The sequence below is a fragment of the Cebus imitator genome, unplaced genomic scaffold, assembly GCF_001604975.1.
Source record: "Cebus imitator isolate Cc_AM_T3 unplaced genomic scaffold, Cebus_imitator-1.0 Scaffold393, whole genome shotgun sequence".
NCBI lineage: Eukaryota > Metazoa > Chordata > Mammalia > Primates > Cebidae > Cebus > Cebus imitator.
Window position 1 is genome coordinate 458,757 of NW_016107708.1, and position 21,410 is coordinate 480,166.

Sequence of the window (21,410 nt, forward strand, 5' to 3'; positions counted from 1 at the left end):
TGCTGGGGTGGGGGCGGGTGCTGGGGTAGGAGGGTGTGCTGGGGTAGACTCTGACAGCTGCTTCATGGGGTATCAGCTCAGGGATGTGGCTTTTCAATAGCTTTGCATATGTGAGTGAGGTGTATGACGTACCATGGCCAGGGGGTGGGTGGCTAGGATGCTCAGTAGGTCTGTGCGGGAAACAGGCAGGTCCTCTGTCCAGAGGTGTGACTCAGGTTTTTTGGGATGCCCTTCTTTCTTTTCATTCTTACTCTTTTCTTGCTTCTCATGCCTCTGCCCTTTGCCCCATCAGCTTACCTGTCCACCTTCAGGGTCTTGTCACCTTCATTAGACAACTATTAATTGAATCAAGCCTGTGGAATTCCAAAACTCCAGTGAGCAGGTTCCCATGAGGCCCCCAGCTCTGTAGAAAGGGGTCAGGACCCCACGAGTGCCTGCAGCCTTGACGGTGACCTGATGCTCACACATGACCGTGATATCATGGTTGCTGTGATAACATGCAGGTTCATTTGCTGAGGGCACATCAGCTTGAGGTCACAATGAGTGCTCTCCAGCAACATGTACTAAAGTACAGCTACGTCACATAGGAACCAGTTTTTAACTTTATAAAAGGGTCCTGTCACCCAAAGAGCTGGGGGACCTCTAAGTTTCTGGGCTGTTCCTTAGCAGATCTTTCTGCTCCTCTCCCCAACAACTTGGGGCCCGTGGACCTTCTTGGTCCCCCTCCAGGGCAGGGTGCCTGGCAGATGCTGTCTTTCATGCTAGGTGGGGCTGGAGCTGGGACACTAGCACCTCTCCTGTACCTTCTGGACCCTGCTGTCTCCAGGCCGACATCCAGCCATTGGCCCTTCTTCCCTGCAGAAATATGTGCTTTGAGAAGAGTGCAAATTGCAGTGAGCAATATATAGTCCTCATCTGAATACGATTATGCTTAAACACTATAAATATTCGTAATTCTCAGCCTTAAGTACTGCTTCCCTTGATGTTATATCCTTTTAAAAAACACTCAAGTCAAGAATTTAAGGCAAAAAAAAAAAATGCTGAGCTCATTCTGGGCAGCTTTGTTTGCTGGTGTCACAGCTGGAGAAATGCAGGTAGTGAATTGAGACGCCTGGTTCTCAGTCTATGCTTTACCTCGGGCTCCTGGACAAGTCACTGAGCTACTCAGCTCTCCTCGGCCTGGGGTGGGGTGGGAAGTGTCAGTCGTCACCCTCCCTGCCGCCCCCCCCCCCCCCCCCCCCCCCGCTTCCTCCCCACCTTTCAGTCTTCATACCAGGGTCATCTCCTAGAAAGCTGGAGGCAGGGTTCTGAAGGGCAAAATCGATGCTTTCTATGTGAAACTAGTCCTTTGCACCTGGGCTTGATCTAATGCAATAGTTTCATTCGCTCCTTCAGTAAACATTCCTCTGGCACCTGTGCCTTAGGGACCCTGAAGTGGCCTGGACACTGTTCCTAAATTTCAATAGCTCACAGCCTGGTGGTAGAGACAGCGGGTAAAGATTCAGAGTGATAATGCCCAGCTGAGCTGAGCTCTGGATGTTGCAAGGGTGGGAAAATCCCTGGTGCTTCCTGGAGGAAGGGGCGCTTGACTTAAACTTTGAAGGGTGAGGAGGAAGGGACAGGGAGCCATGGGCTTAGATGTTGGTGTGACAATGGCTGGGCTTATTTTAGTGGCCAGTGCTCTGGATGGCTGTGTAGAGGGAAGTGAAACCTGGGTGCACTAAGGATATCAGTTGGCTTTCTCCCCAGCTTACACCTCCCTCTAGCTTCCCAGAGCCTTAGGGGTTGATGGAGGTACAGGACGGGTGCCGTCTGGGCTGGGGTCTTTGAGAGTAGAGTGCATCTACCCTATTTGTGTGCTCCCCACTTCCCATCCTGGCCAGTCCCCGTGAGAACCTGTTAGAGCAGAAGCAGCTGTGGACCCAGCTGTGGCAGGGCAGCGGGTGGCAGCATCCCCATGCCCGAGGCTCCTTGTGTCCTCCTCTGGGGACTTCTGTGCCTTGGAGCCTTGGGTCGATGTCTCTTCTCATGAGCTGAATGGAGTGTGGGCCGCTTTCCAAGAAGGCACTGCGGGAGGAGGAGGCTTACCCCTCTCTGGTAAGGCTCTGCTTGGGTAGGTGTGGACTCCTGGGCTCATTGAGCCAGTCAGCATACCTTCCTTCAACCACTGCTATTGTGATTTGAACAGATGCAGAAAATAGGTGTGTGTGTGTCTGTGTATGCTGGTAGTGTTGGGCGTGGGAGCTTGGGAGGGTGGGGATTCTGGGAGTTCAAGAGGTTGAAGTGGGTGAAACCAGAGTACAGTTGGTGGGAACATGTGCCTGGGATGAGAGCAGGAAGGTTTTCCTTCTTCCATATGACTTGAAATGTCAGTCTGTCACCTGCTGGTCCTTGGTCAATCATCTGATGATCTTTGGTCTTCACCTGCTAGTCCTGGTGGTCCTTGGTCTTCACCTTGTGGTCCTTGGTCTATCACTTGCTGATCCTTTGTCTATCACCTGCTGGTCCTTGGTCTGTCACTTGCTGGTCCCTGGTCTATCACCTGCTGGTTCTTGGTCTGTCACCTGCTGTGTTTTTGGTTCTCACCTGTGCCATTTGGGTGAGTGGGTAGAGAGTCTGAAGTCAGACTTGCCTGAGTTTGAACTTGGATTCCATTGCCTTCTTGTGTGACCTTTGGGCACGTGACTTTGCCTCTCTGAGCTTCAGTGTCCTCATCTGAGAAATGGTAACAGTGCTCCTTACATCAGAATTGCCAGGTGGATCAAATGAGAGGAGGAAGGAAAGCTGCCAGAAACAGAGCAGTTTGCTCAGTAAGACAGGTTCCTCTCTTGGCCTGTGTTTCTTTCTGTGTCACTGTGTCCCTGGATGAGACATAGCATGTGGTTATCACTTGCTGTCTGTGTACCTCAGTCACTTCTTGGAAAGCAGACCCAAGCTGGGCTGGGAATTGTCCACTCCCATGGGCCTGTGGGAGGGAGTGCCCCTGCCTCAGAGGCTGAGCTGAGCTGCCCTGGTTGGAGACAGTGCGGAGGCCGGCCTCAGAGCCCCTCCCCATACCTCCAGAACTCCCCGGAATCTCCCCTCCAAATCTCCTGAGAGGCTCCGTGGCCTGGGGTATGATGGGGGTAGCTCCCCACCCTGCCATGGGAACTCCTCCTCAGTGCAGAGCAGCCTGTGTATGCATGTGTGGGGCCACGTGCCTGTGGGTGGTGTGTCTGCACGCGTGCCAGGCAGGGCATTTGGAGGGGCCAAGCCCCCAGCCACAGCCCCACAGCTTCCTGTTCCTTCTCTGGTGTGTGTCTTGGCAGCTGTGTCCTCCTGCCCCTCATCCTTTTGTGTCTTTCCAGGGAAGGCATCTGGGCAGGAGGTAGAAAAAGGGAGTACTGCCTTCCATGCTCAGGGCAAGGCTGGAGTTGGGCACCACAGCAACCTACTGTGCCCTCCAGAGCTAGCCACCCCACACACAGCCACTTTCCCAGCAGGACAAGGCCCTTAGGGAATGCAGAGAGCAATGAGCAGTATGTGCTATTTTGGGGGATTCTTAGAGCCCCCACCCTGGTTTAGTATAGCCCAGGCTCCTCTCCCAGCCAGCAGGAGCTCAGTTCACAGTGAGGTGGGGACCTTATGACCCCAGCTGAGCTTGCTGTGGGGTAGGGGAAGCAGTCTTGCACGTGCCCCCACGGGGTGACGATGCTGTTTTGGGTGTGTACCTGACTCCTGTCTCTTGTCTGACTGTGGCCCTAGTGTCCTTGGTGGCTTGGTGTTTTGGTGAGGAAAGGGGTGCCCTGCCCCCTTAATCTGGGCTCCACGGAAGTGCTCTGGCTCTGTGACTTGTGTCTAGTCCAATTTGGGGAGTCGTGTGATGCAGTTTTGCTCATGCTGACAGCCCTTCTCTCCTTTGGTGGTCTTGGATGTGACCCATCCCAGTGGTTGGGCCTGGCACTTAGGGGCTCCCATAGCTCCACCGCCCTGCATTGCTAGCTGCCTCTTCTGGGGTGCTTCTTTCATTGGCCCCTCCACTTTTCAGTGAACAGGCCTGCCCCCCAGCTGCTGGGTGGCCCCTAAGCTCAGCATAGCCTGCAACATGCATGGCCTCTATGGGTCTTCCTCAGGACAGAGTGGGGTGAAGGCCCACTTTTCTTCCCCACCTGACCCACTGCCCTCATTCCCCCTTCCCTGGGCACACAGATGGCCCTGAGTCTCTCAAGCCCCTGAGGGCAGCTCAGGTGCTGACTGGAGGCTGAAGGGATGGCCACACCCTCCCCCTGGGCTGAGAGGCACCTGAAAGCCCCAGCCTGGGGTGGGCAGAGTGTGCCCATTGGAAGGCCTGAGTTCTTGGCCTAGCTCACTGCCCTCTGGTCATGGGGTGGATCATACCTGGCAAGAGAGCTCACATTGCCAAGCTTCAGGTGCCCCCTTTGCAAATGGGTGGGGTAGAAGTGGTGGCACCCCCTCTAGGCCTGGGAGGATGCCGCAAGATGTCATGCAGGAGCCTCGGGCCACCGGCTGGTAGGTGCCCTGCCCTAGTCCTGCTGATTTTGGGGTTGTTGGGGCTTGGTGTCTGTCCTTGGCTTCTCTGCCTCTTCCCCCCATGCTCTAGCTGGCTCTGCCCCCTGTTCCTGTGATGGCCCTGATGCTGTCTCTGTTGCCCCCCACCTCCTTCCCTCCCTATCCCTGTTCCTGCCAGGGTGAGGAGGAGGGGGAGGAGGAGGAGTGGGTTCTGCCTCCTGCTGTCTGGCTGCATCCTCCCTGTGGCCACCTTCCCCGAAGCAAGCTCTGAGCAGGTTCTGCCTCTGCTCTGAAACCCTTCAAGCCTCCCTTCTGCTCCTGTGATTAAAACAAAGCCCTGCAGCTGATCATCCAAAGACTTCCGGGGACTCCGTCCTGCCTTTCCTCCTAACACCGTTGCCTGAGCTCTCACCCCAGTGTGAGAGGGCCATTCGAGGGTGCTGGGCCTTGGCTCACAACAGCCACTGGTCTGGGTTGTCCTCTTTCTCTCCCCCAGCATCAGCTGCTGTCCTCTGTGAAGCCCCCTTGACACCCCAGACCACATGACTGTCCACTCCCACTCCACCTGCCGGACCTCAACCACTGCCCAGCTCATAGTCTGGCTTCTCTCCAGATAGCCTTTGCTGGGGCCTGGGCCGGGATCTGCCTCACTTTTGTGTTCCCAGCATGGCGTACTTGGAGAGATTTGTGGGGGGCTTCCAGGAGGCTATTTGATTACCTGCTGGGAGAACATGTCTCCCAATCTGTCTACTGTGGCTGGAAATGTGCTGGTGGGAAAATGAAGCCTCATTGACCAGGTTTCTCTAAAGTTCCTCTCTGGTTTGTGAGTTTTGTTGTATTATTTTTCAATTTTCTCCGAGCATCTGCTACTGTGAAAATTTTCATCATTACTGGCAAAGAGCCCCTCTCATCCCTGCTGGCTGCAGGAGATTTCTGATTTATCTCCCTGACTGCTCTGAAGCACCTGGGGGCTGAGATGGTAATGTCCCAGGGCCAGCTGGGCTCTTTCTCAGAAAATATTAGGAGCAGGGCCAGGCTGAATGTCCAGGGAGGCACCGGCCATGGCTTGTGTCATGATGGCTTTGCCTCCTGGAGGTGCAGGTTGATCGAGCTGAGAAAGCTGGCTTTGGGGACCAGCCAGCACCGGTATCCACTTTTCTATCTTGAGAGACCCTTGCTCCCAGGGTGGTCCCCTCAGATCCTGGTGCTGGGTGCATGGTGCACCCCAAAAACCTGGTTGACTCCTTCTCTAAAACAGGCCTCATCTCAACAACTTTAGAGGCTGTGTGCTATCACGCTGGCTATTAGGGCGGCAATGAGGTGTTGGAAAACAAAGCCCATGGAAAACTTGGGGTGACTGAGAACAGCTCCTGCAGCATGTGGGACCCAGGCTGGGCATGGACCCCCTCACCTGCAGAACTGCACCTGGGCATCCTGCTCAGAGACAGCTCTGATGAGCAGAGGATGGCCTTGGACATGCCCAGGTGGCTAACCGTCAACCCAGACCTCACTCTTCTAGCCTGGTTTTGAGTTTGAACCTGGCCAGGCTGCTTTCTCCTCACTGTTCTTGCAGTGGGTGGTAAGTTACCTGCACTTACTGCTGCTGGTCGAAGTGGTTTCTCAGTACCAACTCGACTCTTATTACTGCTCTATGGGGTCAGGACTATCATAACCCCGTTTCCAGGGTGGGGCACGGAGGGGGTGTGACTTGCCCACAGCAGAAAGGTGCAGAGCAGGGATTTGAGTCTGGGTAGTTTGGTGCCAGAACCTGTTTTCTTACTGCTGGGCCATCCATCTCTCTGAGAGGTCTGGGCAGCCTCCTTGCTCTTGTGTCATTGGGTGTCTTCTGTACTGATATGGCTTTCAGTTTCAAAGGGGCCAACAAGGAGTGTTTAGCACTTGATTGGCGAATGAATGAATGAACACTTCCGAGGAGAAGGAATTAGCATTTTAGAACTTATTCAGGATATATTTTGTGCCAGAGGCTGTATTTTCACATCTTGTGTGTAATGCAGGTACCATGACCTGTTCTTCCCTGTCCTCCCCCAATTTTACAAAATAAGGCACCAGGCGTAACCAGCCCAGGCTCTGGGCTGCTGAGTGGTAGAGCTAGAGTGGGGCTTGGGCTTTGTGATTGAGGAGTCTGTTCTCTTTGCACAGTCCAGGCTGCTTCTCAGGAGGAGCATCTGTGGGCTGGCTGGACAGTCAGTTTGTAAGAGACACCTTCAGCTTCTGTGGCATCACTTTGCCTCTTCATCCTTCTGTTCACAGTCCCCTGGAGTTAGCATTTTGACGAGTAAGTGTGGACAACAGTCCACTTGCAGTTGGTCACATGAGGACCACAACAGGAAGGATATAAAGAACAGAAAGGTCCTGGGATGGGAGAATCCACTCCATCTACCCCCACCACCTCCCCAGCCTCACCCCAGCTCTCTCCCTCCTGCCCTCATTCTGGGATGTGGGGGCAGTGCATGTGACGAGGGCTGAAGGGGAGTAGCATGCAGAACAGGGAGAAGGGGAGCAGGGGGCTGCCCCTCATGGGTCGTCTCCCTGGGCTTGGCTGCAAGGCATGCTGGGAGCTTGCTGGCAGCTAAGGTCAGTGAGCAACTGGCCTGGGCGGAGTGAGGGAAGGCCTGTGCCTGTGAAGGGGTGGCCCTTGAAGAGGGACCTGTAGCCTGAATACCTGGTTTAAGGGCCACTGGGCAGTTGGCAGCATTGAATTCATGCTGGAGGGTGGGCAAAGCTCCCCGGATAATGGAGTCAGGAAAGGTGGACAATAGATTGGGCACTCTGGGTCAAGAGCCCAGCAGTTGGGGGTGCAGGGGTGGCACCTTCCCCTTGGGGGAGTGGGCTAGACCTGCTCATTGGCAGGCTTCAGGCCAGTGCTTCTGTCATGGTCCCCACCAGGTGACAAGCCGGGGAGCAGCACAGAGGGCTGCATGCACTCACACCTGATCTGCCCAGGCAGTTGGAGAGCAAGCGAGGCGGGTGTGGGCATCCCTGTGACTCTTACCCCAGAGACAGACCCACAGGGTGATGACTGGCTGCCATTGCTTAAGGTTTGCCTGGTGAGCGCAGCCGTCTCGGGCTGTGCTGGTGATAGTGGGTGGACCAGGGCCGGGATGATGTACAGCCCACATTGTCCTGTTGCTGACTGCTGCTCCGAGGCATGCAGAGCTGGGGACGGGAGCCCAGACGTGTCTCTCCCATGCAGGATGCTAGGGAGAGGCAAGTCCTGAGGGAGCTCGGTGCAGGTGGTGACAGGCACCCCAGAGCAGTCGATGACACTGAGCTGCAATCACGTATAAAGCAGGAAGGGATGTGAGAGGAAGGGCCTGTGTTGTCCTGATTGTGGGTAAACAAGAAAGTCCCTGGAGAGGAGGGGGCACTTGCACTGGGTTTGAGTTGATGAGAAGGATTCACCAGCTAGATAGGGGCCAAGAGGGGACAGTGAGCTTTTAGCAGGGAACAGCAGGCGCAGAGATGAGGACACAGCGTAGCCTCCAGACTCCAAGCTGCATCCTGGAACCTGGAGGTTCCGCTGGCCATGCTTCAGGATTAGTGCAAGGCCTTGGAGCTGGGGCTTGGGGCTGGTGAGACTGGCTGGGTAGGCCACTCCAACCTTTCCTAGAAAGGCCACTGGCCAAGGAGTGAGTCTTGCTCCTGTTGGACTAATGCCCTAGGGTGGGAGAGACTAGACAGCTGAGGGCCTTGCAGGGGGCATCCTGGGTCAGCTTCCAAATCCAGGGTGGAGACGAGAGCCTTGGCACAGACAGGAGCTCTGTCCCTCTGGAGCAGTCAGCCCTACCAGGGAGGCAGGACATAGGCTGGGGTGGGGAGAGATTTCCACCCATACATGTGGATATACTCATGCTGGTGCATGCGTGAAAAAAAACACACACGCACACACACATGCACAGAGAACCAAGACTCAGAAGATCAGAAGTAATGATAAGGCAGATGAGAGCTAGAGAAAGCTCAAAACAAAAGTCAGACATAGGTGGAGATGAAGACAGAGAGCAGGAACCTCACAGAACCTCAGTTCTCCATCTGGGAGGGTACTGAGGCCTGCCGTCTGTAAATTCTTGTCTTTCAGGAGACAAATGCAGGCGGGGTAGGGGAGAAGTGGACATAGGATCTGGCCTGGTGGCCCGGGGCTGCAGGGAGGGCTGAGGCAGGCTCTGTGGTGTGGCCTGTCCATAGGAGTCTAACTGTAGGCTCCAGTGCATCAGAGCTGACCTCCTGGGGTTTCCCGGTGTTCTGTTCCCAGGAGACCAGCTGGCCTGAGGGCTGGCAGGAGGAGAGACCGCTGTGCAGCTTCCTCCCTAAGCCTGTCTTAGAGTGCAGTGGACATTTTCTGTCCCCATCGCCCAGTGACTTCTGGAGAGGTGTTGCTTACAGGAGCACCAAACCCGCAGGCATGTGGAATTTCTGGGAAGCCAGCTGCCTCTTGCCGAGGGCCAGGCCGTGCTTGGTGTCTGGCCAGGAGCTTTTCTGCTCAACAGCACTGAGACTACCTCTCCCCACCCAGACACACTGAATGAAGGAGTTGGCCCCAAGCTCCTCCACCCTCTATTTGGCTGAGTCTCTAAAAACAGGATCCCATGCGAGAGGGCTGTGACTAACAACAGAAGTTGATCCTTTTTTGAACACTTACTATGTAGCAAACTTTTTACATGAATTAGCTCATTTAATCCTCATGACAGCCCTAGGAGGTGGGGACTGTTGTTATCCATTTACAGGTGAGGGTCCAAGGCTCAGGAAGGTTAAGTGGCTTGCCTGAGGGAGCCCACCTGCCCTGGGCTACAGTCCACCATTCCTCAGGACCATTCGGCAATGCTCCCCTGGGCCTCCTTGGGCTAGGCTGAGCTTGAGGCCAGAGAGCCTGGGGGCTCCCAGTGAGATACTTGCATAGTTACAACATTGGTCTGCCTGTCTCCTGGGCCTGTCCCTTAACTTTGAGATCAGAGGCAGCTCAGGGTTTGAACCCAGGCTTCCCTGTGATTTTAGGCAAGGCTCCAACCTGAGATCTCTGCTCCTGTTTCCTCCTGTCTAGAATGGGGTAGTAGTACCCACTTCCCAGGAAGGCCATGGGGCTCAGCGATTTGGTGAGGGGGCCCTGGCATGGCTCCCTTTCTCCTCTCCCATTGTCTGCAGCAGGGGGCGAGTCCTCACTCCACCCTGAGCACTGCCGTAACCTTGTCCTCTTTTTCAGCCTTTCTCTAAACAGAGCTGGAAGCACCTTGTTGGTTACCCTAGGGATCCTTTTCTGGCCCCAGCCTGCCCTGGGTGTGGCCACACCTGTCCCTTTTTTTCTCCCTTAGTACATGTCCTAGGCATAGCTCCTCGGAGAGCTCCCTGTGTTCCCCAAGTCTCCATCCTCTCTGAGCCAGCTATGCTTCATAGTCTTGGCCCCTGAGCAACCAGCGGTTCTCAGGTCTGGCTGCTTGTCTCTTCCTTCCTTTGCCAGCTCTAGGATAGCACCATTGCTTTGTCCCAAGCTTCTCGTTGTCTTTTCTGACCCTGAAACAATCCCTCCTTCTTGGGCAGAATTAGATAAAGTGAGTTGCCCAGGACTCCTGGCTCATTCATGCAGGGACTAGATTCTCAACCAAGTCTAGGGGGCCCCACATTCTAAGATCTTTTTTCTCATTGTGCTGCCGAAGGCTAACTCTAGTCTTGGACAAGACAGCGTTTTCCATTGTCTCATTCCGAACATGAGTCCTGACTTACTCATTTACCTTGAAACACTGATATTTCTTTCTTTTTTTTTTTTTTGGTTAAAACACTGATATTTCAAATGATTTTCCTAGTGTGGATGTATCTGTGTTTTCACTCAGCTGATTCCATCATTCCATATCTTCTGAATATCTCTGTGTCAGGCTCAGACCCTGAAGATGCACAAAACCATGGGCCTCAGACCCTCTTCTGTGACCTTAGGGATTAAGCATGAGATAATATGATATATATGCAATGGAAGCATGCTAGGAGAAAGTATTCCTGGTCCTTCAGGAAAAGGAATGGCTAACTTTGCCTAGCAAGGGGAAGGTAAAATAATGCCAAAGAGAAAGAGGTATTTGAGGTAGGTTTTGGGGAATGAGTGGAAGTTTGAAAGGCAAAGTAGGGGAGGAAGAACATTTCAGGAAAAGGGAATGAGCATGTGGAAAGATAGAGATTAGAATGGGTATCTCTACATGTAGAGAGCATGGGGCAGGTGAAGGCTGGCAAGTAGACTGATGCCGTTGTGATGTGTGGATCTGGGGAGGGGCAGAGGGTCTCACAAACTGGACGTTGGTCACTTGCGGTGGGGAGCATGGCTGATATTTCAAGGGCATTCTTGGCACTGAACTTTGGTTTGTAGAGTGGGTTGGAGAAGGAAGGGCTAGGAGGCAGGGAGACCAGCTGGCTGATAAGGGAGGGATTCAGACATTCAAAGGCAGGGTGAGGAGGTGACATCTTGTGGGCTGGCTAGGGGCTGATGGGGAGCCCAGGAGGAGCTGTCTGGCCTTGGTTCCTGGAATGCTGCAGGAGGACCCCGTGCTCAACTGCTTTCAAGATTCTCCAAGATGCTCCTTAGTGCAGGCATGCCCAGGACTCATCACTGTCCTGATTTAACTTTCACAGCATAGGCTTCTGTGTGAATCCTGGCTGGGGAGCCCAGCATTTCATTGGCGGATCAGTAAAAGTCATTAACAAGGAGCTGGAGAGCTATAAATAAGCAAGCATGATCCCACCCAGTGTTCCCTGTGTTTCTAATCTGCAGGAGCAGGGAATTGGCTTTGATTCATTAATTGTTAGAGGAATGAGGCCCCAGAGATCCCATGGCACTGCCAGCTCTTCCCCACCCTCCTGGTCTGCTTTGTGCATCCTGCCTGCATGAGTTGCCCACCTGCCCTGGGCTACAGTCCATCATTCCTCAAGACCATTCGGCCCTGTTCCCCTGGGCCTCCTTGGGCTAGGCTGAGCTTGAGGCCAGAGAGGCTGGGAGCTCCCACCCTGGTGGTGCTCCTGGTAAGATACTTGCACAGCTGCTGCTGCCTGGGCCCGGCCTCAAACCCAGTCCTCTTTCCTCCCCACTGTCCCCTTGGTTCTCTGCAAGCTCTCAGCAAACCTCTCCTTAGAGTGTCGGCTGTAAGGAACTGGCTTCCCTTCTCCAATTGTGGAACATGGCTCTGCCTGTTGGTGAATACGAGCACTGTGAGACCTTGGCAAGTTTGAAAACTCCGAGTTTCACCCATGAAATCTGGACTCCAGTTGTGCTTATTTTCCAGAGTTGTTAGGAGGATTATTATTATTATTATTATTATTTTTGGAGTCTTGCTTTGTAGCCCAGGCTAGAGTGCAATGGCATGATCTTGGCTCACTGCAACCTCCACCCTCCCCGGGTTCAAGCAATTCCCATGCCTCTACCTCCCAAGTAGCTGGGATTACAGGCATGGGCCACCATACCCAGCGAATTTGTGTGTGTGTATAATATATATATATATATATATATATATATATATATATATATATTTAGTAGAGACAGGGTTTCACCATGTTGCCCAGGCTGATCTGTAACTCCTGAGCTCAGGCAATCTGCCCACCTTGGCCTTCCAAAGTGCTAGGATTACAGGCGCAAGCCACAGATTACATAGTTTCTTGCTCTGCTGTGCTGTGCTGGGTGCTGTGCTGGGGTCTGGAGGTGGGTAAGCAGTGCAGGTGCTTCTTCTAATGGGCAGAATGAGACCACACAAAATAGTCCACATTGACAAATGCTGGTGAGTGCCATGAAGGGGGCGCTGTGGAAGGTTCTCTAGAGGGAGTGATGGTTACCCACCCAGCACACATAGTAGGAGAAGAATTAGCCAGACAGACCTAGCAGGAGCATTTTAGGCATCGTGGGGAATGTAGGAAGAATCCTGGCAGTGAGCATGAGCTTGGGACGCTTGAGTTACTGCACAAAGGCCAGCTACCTGGAATGCAGGGCACAGGGTATGGAGTACTCCAGGCCTGTGGGTCCCATTAGGCTGTGCATTTTGTTTTAAGACCAGTGAGAAGCTCATGTGGTTTTAAGCAGGGACAGCACTGTCTGGTTGGTGCTTTATAAAGGCCAGTCCACTAGTGTGTAGAATGGACAGTGTGTCCATCTGAGGCAGGTGGGGAGGTTGGAGGTGTATGGGTCCGTTGGGACGGTGATAGTGTTCTGGACCAAGGTGATGGCGGTGGAGTGGAGGAAAGTTGACAGACTCGAGATATATTTGGGAGATAAAGCATCTAGGCCTGGCGGTGACTTGGGTTCAGAGGATCAGTGAGAGAGAAGGGTTAGGAATTAGTGGGTGGTTGGGGCACCACTTTACTGAGACTGGGAGACCGGGAGGAACAGACTCACATGCCAGGTACCTCCGTGTTGACGCATCAAGTTTGAGCTGCCAAGAGACTCATTAAATGGAGACCTCAGGGAGATAGGTGGTTGGGGGTCAGCATTAATGAGCCTTGTGAGTGTGAGCATTAATGGTGGAACCCTAAACAGGGCTGGGTTAATGTTCAGTGGGGTGGGTAAAATATGCTAGGAAGGTTGATGATTCTGTAGAGGGAGGGTATAGATGATGGATCTGGGTGTGGAAAAAGGCAAGAGGAGGGAGCAGCCAGAGCTCAGGAGCAGGGACCAGCCTTAGGAGCAACTTTCCTCTTCAGCTTTCAGCACAAACTGGGAGGTGTGGAGATCTGGAGGCAGGAAGTCACGCAAGATAGCTTATGATGACGGCTTCTGATTTATGAAAAAGGAAGTAAGTCAGTCTTTGAACTTGGGGAATAAACCTGGGTGGTTCAAGGAGAATGGGGAGAGAAGTGGTGGAGAGGTGTCAGCGTGGGGAGCCCTCCTGAGGTCGGTGACTGCCACGTGGCCAGGGTCACCAAGTTGTTAGGTGCGTGGAGCTCTCTGTGGCTGGCAGTGTGGAGAAGAGGGTTGATCCACCCTGAGTTGACTCCTAGTTGGGATTTCAGCAGCCAAGCTGCATAAGGAAAGAGAAGGAGTCTGCAGTGGAGTGACCAGAGAGGAGGAAAGCAGGCTCCAAGGCAGGAGGTGGGGTTGCTGCAGGTCTCTGGGAAGTTGGAGAGTGGGCAGAGAATCGCTGAAACACACAGTGTGTGGGACAGGATGGACGCCTGTCAAGTGTGTCCTGTGCTCTGGAGGGGGGCACCTTCTGGAGAAGGGGCGGGGAGCATCAGCTCACTCCAGGGCCCCAGCTCTACCATTGGCCTCTTACGGCACCCTCCCATTTCCCCCTATTTTATGATTTAGGTTACCTTTCAAATGTCTTAATAAAAGATGAAACATATTTATTCTCCATAGATCAATAATTTACTATGAGTTATGACAATACTAAATTTGGTCAATTATTCATCAGCTCTAAAGTATTTATAAATGCTACCTTAATTTAAAGCATTAGCCATTGGAATTCAAATATTAATAAAGCTGGTTACAATTTAAAGGAAGAAAGGAAGAGTACAGATAATGAGGGTGGCTGGGGGCGGGTGAGGCTCGTGGAAGTTAAGATTATTAGAGGAACGAGGTGGCTTGTGGAGCAGCCTGGGGATGGGCAGAGGTGTTGGACTCCCTTTGGGACGGACCATTCCTTCTGGGCAGGCAGGGTTGAGCCCGGGTTTGTCTAGAGCCTGGCTCTTTTTTCTGCTGCCCATGGAGAATAGCTGAGCCTTGCCAGGTTCCTCTAAGGTTAGGGCATTAGGTTGCTTCTACCTAGGTGGAGGCCCTCTCTTGCCTCGTCCATTTGGAAACGTCCTGCTGTTCTTTAAGATGGCACCCAGAGGCCAGCTAATATAGGAGCTCCTGGTTGAGGGGGCTTGGGACCTCAGAGCAACAGGGGCTGCATGGGCAGATCTTCTTCCAGGGTAAGCCAGCCTGAGGAGCGATGCCTCCAGTGCACCTGACAGAGGGAAAGGCTGAGCTGGCAGTGGCCAGTGTCATGACCAGGGGGTGGCACCAGGAACTGTGGGTCTCTTCTAATACATGCCTTCTCGGGTATTGCTTCCTGCAGCCTTGGTTTGAGAATGTTCCAGAAATCCCCATGGGGATGGAGAATAGTGGGCATGGATCAGTGACGGTGCCCAGAGTGACCTCAATGTCTGGTGGCACCTCTCTCACCTCTAGTGCCCACCTGTAGGCACCCAGAGACTTGATGAGTCAAGGATCTGCCTTCAGGGGGATGGGCCTTGTTCCTGCCTGCCTACTACATCCATGGGGCCTGCACTGAGCTGGGAGCTGCCCTGGGGATTTCTATCCAGGGACAGTTGGGTAGAGTCAGCCTGGAATCCTGGGTTCTGTCCCCTTCTGGCCACTTTCTCTTTGCAGCATTGGAGATAGAGGTGCCTGGTGGTCTGGTATTCTCTTTGCTATTTGATCTCTGGCTGTGTGGCCCTGGTCAAGCAACTAGCATTCTCTGTGCTCTGATTTTTTTTTTTTTTTAACGAGGAAATCAGAAGCTCACCTGGTGTTAGAGTTACTGAGAGTTTGTCCTGTGAAGTGGCCAGTACCTCACCTGACATGTCTCACTCCTGAAAGTCTGCTGTCTGGAGAAGCCTGGGTGGGTGGGATGTAAACATCGTCTCAAAGGAAGCAGGTGGGAATGTGATTGTGGAGTGTGGAGTTGTATTGGGAATGCTGGCTGGGTCCCACCCCGTGCCCTGAGTAGCCCCTTTCCTTTGTGGAGACCCTCTGCTTTGCAGGGACACAGGGTGCAGGTAAGGGGGCTTGAGGCTGCTTGTTACAGTTTGTCTTTACTTACTTTCTCAGCTGACGGATGAGTCATTCTCAGGGAGCCCTTATCAATCCATCAAGCCTGTGTTGTAATCAAGAGAGACATAGCTTTATGACCATATAATATGGAGGCAAAGAATTATGACAAAATCTGTTATCCTCTAGAGAGCTGTACAACACCCAGAGAGGTCCAGCCCTCACCCACGGTCCCAGTGTGTGACTAGGGCAGACCCCGAACTCAGGCCAGGTGGCCAGTCCTGGTCCTGGGGTTCAGCATCTGTCACCACAACCAGGGCATGCATTGTGTAATGTTTCATCACATACAACCTTTATTAAGCTAATAGCTGATTTGGCTTTGATCTGATGTATTTTGATCTTATTATTTTTATGTTAGAAGCCTCCAAATAACCATCATTTCAACAGTGCGCCAATTAGTAGGCCATTCACAGTGGATTGGAAATTGACTCACATCGGGCCTCTCCATTAGTGCCTGGGAGAGGCTTCCAGCCTTAATTATCCACCCTGTTTGTGGAGGCCTGGCGCTTACAACGCTGCAGGTGGCTGCACGAGGGGTGGGCCAGCAGTGCCCACCTCCATGGGGTGGGCGAGATGGCTCTTGCCTCTGACTGCTAGTACTTAAGATCCTGGGCGTGACTTTGATGGAGAGATGGGATGTCCAAGGAAGGGGCAGGAGGCTGACATCTGTTCAGCATCTTGTGTACTGCGTGACGTTGGCACTTGCTGTCCACATCCTAAGTCAGTGCTCTCATAGCCCAGCTGGGTAGAGATTCTTATCCCTATTGAATAGAAAATGGAGGCTTAGAAAGGGACATGTCCATGGCTGTGTGGTTGACTGGAGGGGCCAAAGCAGGAACTTGGGTGGACTGTGAGATCCAAATGCTCCTCCCACCACCCCTGGTGAGTGGCAGCTGGTGAGGGTTCCGCCCAGCTCTGTCGTTGTCACTCTGCACCCGCCTTGTGCTGCTCTCCCTGAGGGGTACCCTGAAGGGTTCTAAATCCTTTCCTTTCTTTGAGGCCCTGGTGCCAACTGCAGATGAATCTACCCTCCTCTGTGTCCCAGGAAGCTTCCTCTCTCTTTCCTCCGGTTGAGCTGCAGAATCTGTCTCCTCGGTGGATCCTAAGCTTCTGAAAGATGGGACCATTGGTTATCCTGCTCTTCCCCCTGACAGTGCTTAGGGCAGGGGCTGGCATGTGGGCGGGGGGAGGGATACCAAGTATATGTATGAGACATCCAGGAGTGCAGGAGCCAGTGGCATGTGTGCCCTGAGGGAAAACGGAGGCTCAGAGAGGTTTTGCAACCTGACATATATGGAATGGGGACAGATGATGACCTGGGAGGGAGCTGGGCAGGTGGGGCAACAAGAGCCAAAAGTGACTGATGGCTGCAAGGAGGATTGGGATAGGACAATTCCATAGGAGTCTTGGGATAGGACAATTCCATAGAGTGTTGGAGTTCCTGGACAATTTATGTCCCAGGGATATACAGTTTATCATATACAATTGCATTTTAAGATCGTAAATGTATTGGCATTAAAGAGAGTATGCACAAGAAAAAAAATATGCGTTGTCATAGCGCCTTAGCCTTTAGTATTTTTTCTTGCCGTTTTCATGGGCGTGCTTTCTGCCTAGCTGTAACCATAGTTAGCATATAATTTTGTACCCTGGTATTTTCACGTGGCCACCTCTCAGAAGCATTTTCCCCATGTCTGTGGCAGTGTTCATTGTGTGGCCTCACATCTCATTATCTGGAAAATGGATACAATGATACCTACTCTACTCGAATGTCCTGAGAATACTGTGAATTCACGTGGACAAAGGACACCAAGAGAATTTGGCACAGAGGCAGTTCTCACACAGTAGTTCTTTCTCCTACGTAGTTTTCCTACTTATCCATTATCAGAGGACTATTTTTCTTTTTAAAAGGAATTATCTGTTTATGTCACAAAATTTTGGCAAAATATAGAAAAGAAAGAAAACCACATTCAGGTCTCTTCTAAACTGCAGTCACTGAACATTTTGCAATATTTCCTTCTGGCTTTTCTTTCATGCATGTTGATGTTTTATTTAATTGATATCATAAAATGCATACAATTTTGTATTACTTTCACATACCTATTTTATGACAGGCACTTTCCCATGTTATTGTAGTATCTTCATGAAAATTTTAAAGTCTGTATACGCTTTCAGCTAATGGGGCACTTTCATAATCACTCACCTATTTGCATCTTTTAGATCATTAGCAATATGCCAACAGTACGGAGAGCGTCCTCTCTCTGAATGGTTTTGGATAGAGTGCTGTTCCTATGGTTGGGACAGGTGCCCAGAGAGGAATTTTTGACTGGGGCCATGGAAATTCTTGCATAGCATTCTTGCATGAGTCTTTATTGCCTGTTGTGAGATGGGCATAGCATGTGCCTGGGAAAAGATGGTGAACAGAGCAGGCATGATCCCTGTCTTCCTGAAGCCTGGGTCAAGTTGGAGAGCTAGCCAATAACACAGGTAACATGTAGCCCATGACAGGGGAAGTGCAGGGAAGGGGATCATGCCACAAGGGTCATGGGCCAGTCTGGGGATGCTGAGTCTGAGTCCTGAAGCAAGAGTGAGCATCAAGATTGAAGAGGTGAGTTTGAGCGTCCAGGGTGGGCAGTTGGTTGAGATGTAGCAGACAAGGGTATGGTGAGGAGCGTGAGGCTGCAGGGATGGGAGCTTGCAAGACTACCCTTTCAGGAGTGGACTTTAACTTTATCCCTAAGGCTCTTAGGGGAACACAGCAGGGCTTTAAACAGAACACACAATGGATTTCTGTTTAGGAGAGAACTTACCTGACTGGAGCTGGGGTAGGAGGGTGCCAGGGCATCAGGGGGACTGTGAGATTCCCAAGAGAGACCTCATCATCCCTTGTTTAGCCACCCCCTGCCGCTGGCCTTGAAGAGGAGAGAACCATGGGATTTGGGTTCTTGTCCGGCTGCTGCTCCTGCTGGTGCTTGTGCTAGTGCAAGGCAAGCACACTTGCATAGGGGGTGGCTGGTTTTTGTTGCTAGAGTGTCGGGGGACCCTTCCCTTCCCACACTTTCTCCAGCCTCCCACTGCCTTGCTCCCTGGGGTCAGTTTCCCTGTTCTTCTCTCCCTCTCCCAGCCTTATCTGAGGCATTACATAAACCCAAGGGCTCTTGACCGAAAGAACTGCATTGTCAAAGTTGTTCAAAGTCTGCCGCTTGCGGCAGATGGCCTGTTGCCATTCACAGGCTGTGTTTTGAAACTGCATCTGCTTCTCCACATCCTTGCTATCACATAAACCATTAGTAAGAAATGTTTGCTTCAAAACTGGTGCAGTGGTTTGGGGCGTTGGGAGGTGCATCTTTTTATTAATTGGTTGATGTCCCAAGAAGGTGTAGGCACGTGGTTACAGGGGGCGCCTCTTGCAGTTACAGGAGGACTTGGAAAGAGGAGCCCCTGAGCCTGCCACCCTAGAAGCGGCTGCTGGAGCCTCTGACATGTTCCTCCTCCACACCTACGGTAACTGCCTGAGTAGCGAGAGCATCTTTCTTTGTTATTGTCAAGTGGCTTTTGAATAATTCTTCTGAAACAATTGCTTCATCTGGGGTTTGGCCCAGTATTTTTATGATATGGATCAAGTGGACTTGGCCAGAAGACCTGGGGTTTCTTTTCTTTTTTTTCCTTCCCTACATCCTGGGTCCTCTGGGGTCAGTGCCTCCCTGACTTTCTGAAGTTACTCAGTCCTGTGAGTCCCAATCAGTTCAGTCAACAGTTATAGAGCACACAGTATATTCTCTGCCCATGGCTAGGCATGGGGTTACAAAGATCAACACAACGACTTTTTGGCTCTGAAAGGGCTCATAGTCCTAGGCGGGAAACAGGATGGCTAATTTCACAGCTCAGTTGGGTGAGTCAGGCAGATTTGGGATGGATCTGTGCTCTACCATCCTTCCTTGAGAAGCCTAGGGCAAATGTTTTTGCCCCTTTTTACCACTATTTTCTTGTGTTAAATGGGTATAAGAATGTCTAGCTGGCATTTTCACCAAGGATGTCAGTGAGGCTGTGCTCATGAGAGTTGCTGGCCTGGCCCGGGATGGTTCTTGGTCCTGGAGGCAGGCAGCCTCTCTTGCGAGTCGTGGTCATGAGCTGCGGGGCATGGGGCCTGTGGGTTGAAGCTGGTGCAGCATCACCCTGATGCTGACCCCTCCCTCTCTCTCCCCTCTCTTTCTAGCCTGTGACCTCATGACCCAGGGGATTTTGGCTTTGGTCACGTCCACTGGCTGTGCATCTGCCAACGCCCTGCAGTCCCTCACAGATGCCATGCACATCCCACACCTCTTTGTCCAGCGCAACCCTGGGGGGTCGCCACGCACCGCCTGCCACCTGAACCCCAGCCCCGACGGTGAGGCCTACACACTGGCTTCGAGACCACCTGTCCGCCTCAATGACGTCATGCTCAGGCTGGTGACGGAGCTGCGCTGGCAGAAGTTTGTCATGTTCTACGACAGCGAGTACGGTGAGTTGTCAGGTGGGCGAGCCGGGGCTGCTCAGGGACAGGGATGGCCAGGTGCTGGGAGATCTGAGGGAGGCTGGGGCTGTGGACGGGTAGTGGGTGGTCTGTGCTGAGTGAGCCTCCAGGTGATAGGGTCAAACCTTGAGCTTCATGAGAGGGAGAAGAGCTGCAACAACAGCTCCATAGATAGGGACTAAAGTTGCCTAGCAACAACACCTTATCATGATGGCTGAAGTTTGAATCATCTTGGAGGTTTCAATAAGTTATTAATAAACTGCTGGCAGGGATCCAAAAGGCTGTGTGCTGGCAGGGGTGAGGCCAGCCAGCATGGGTCCTCCTGGAGGTCTCCTCTCCAAAGAGTGCCCTTCACACTGGACGGTTGCCGGGCCTTCCTGGCTCCTTGCTTCCATCTATCCCAGTCTGCCTTCAGTTTCAGGGTCCCAGGCTGGGGCAAAGGTTAGGGGGATGAATGCCCCAAGTGTCATAGCGCCAGGCTGGGGTTGCTGGGTTGGGGACACTGGGTAGGGCTGGGCATGGCTTCTTCGAAGGCCTCTCATATGAAAGCACATCATGATTTGCTTGTTAGGAAGCCACAAAATGGGCTTTGGAGAAATGGCTTCAGGTTTTCTTATGGCTGCCTTGTAAAAACAGACTAGTCCTAGTCCTGAGATAGAATGGTTTCCATGTTAAGTGTATAAACAATGCTTTTTAAAATTATGAGATAATTTAGATTTACATACAATTATAAGGAGCAATCCAGAGAGATCCAGTGTGCCCTTCCCCCAGGTTCCCCTATGGTTCCATCCTGCATAGCTATAGTATACTATTGCAACCAGAATTTGATACAGCCTGTAGGCCTTGTTCATATTTCAGTAGTGCACGTGTTCTTGCAGGTGTGGATTTACCGCTGTGCATTTTTAAAATCACATGTGTGGATTCCTGTGACCACCAGTCAGGATACAGAGCAGTTCCCTCACAAGGATCCCTATGCTACCCCTTTATAGCCACAGCCACCCCCATAACGTGTTAGAGGGTGTGGGGGACTGATGAGGGTTGGCAGCCCCACGGCCGGTGCCAGGATGGAATGGGTGGACCTTCGAAAGTCCCATTTCGTCTCTTGGTGATATAATTTCTTTGCCAAGAATGTAACTAAGAAAAGAAGTCAGCATATGTTTGCATTTGCTTAAATACTCTTCTCTAAGACTGGAATGTTGTCCTCAGCTCTTGAGCAAATATGCTGTTTGGAGTCTTCCAGGAAGAATTGAAAGAGCAAACAGTCACTGTGCTGAAATAAAGATGAGGTGGATGGGGACAAGGGCGGGACCTGACTGGATTCTGTCCAGGACCTGGCCTCTCCCTCCCACCCTCCCACTCTTGCTCAGCCCCTGGCCTTTTGGGAGGAGTTGGTGATGTTGTAACTGCCCCGAGGTGCCCGATCTTGCAGGGGCCAGACCTTCCCCTGAGTACACTTGGGGCTGGTGGCTGAATCCCAAAGTCCAGCCTGCTCTGAGGCTGGGCCCTGTGGAAAGGTGTGCACGCTGCCAGGGATGGGGGTGCTGTCGTCCAGTGTGCCCAGGCCCTTCCCACCCCACTTTCTCTGGGCACCATTGCTTT

General features: G+C 52.4%; 1 protein-coding gene across 2 annotated transcripts in view; it reads left to right on the forward strand.

The window, feature by feature from the left end:
• The window catches only part of GRID1 (glutamate ionotropic receptor delta type subunit 1), a 770,306-nt gene that overhangs the window by 153,717 nt on the left and 595,179 nt on the right, over nt 1–21,410 (forward strand). For both annotated transcript variants that reach the window (XM_017508524.2, XM_017508525.2), the window contains exon 3: nt 19,515–19,799. In XM_017508524.2, the coding sequence (XP_017364013.1) occupies nt 19,515–19,799 (285 nt within the window). The remainder of the gene's footprint in view (nt 1–19,514; nt 19,800–21,410) is intronic.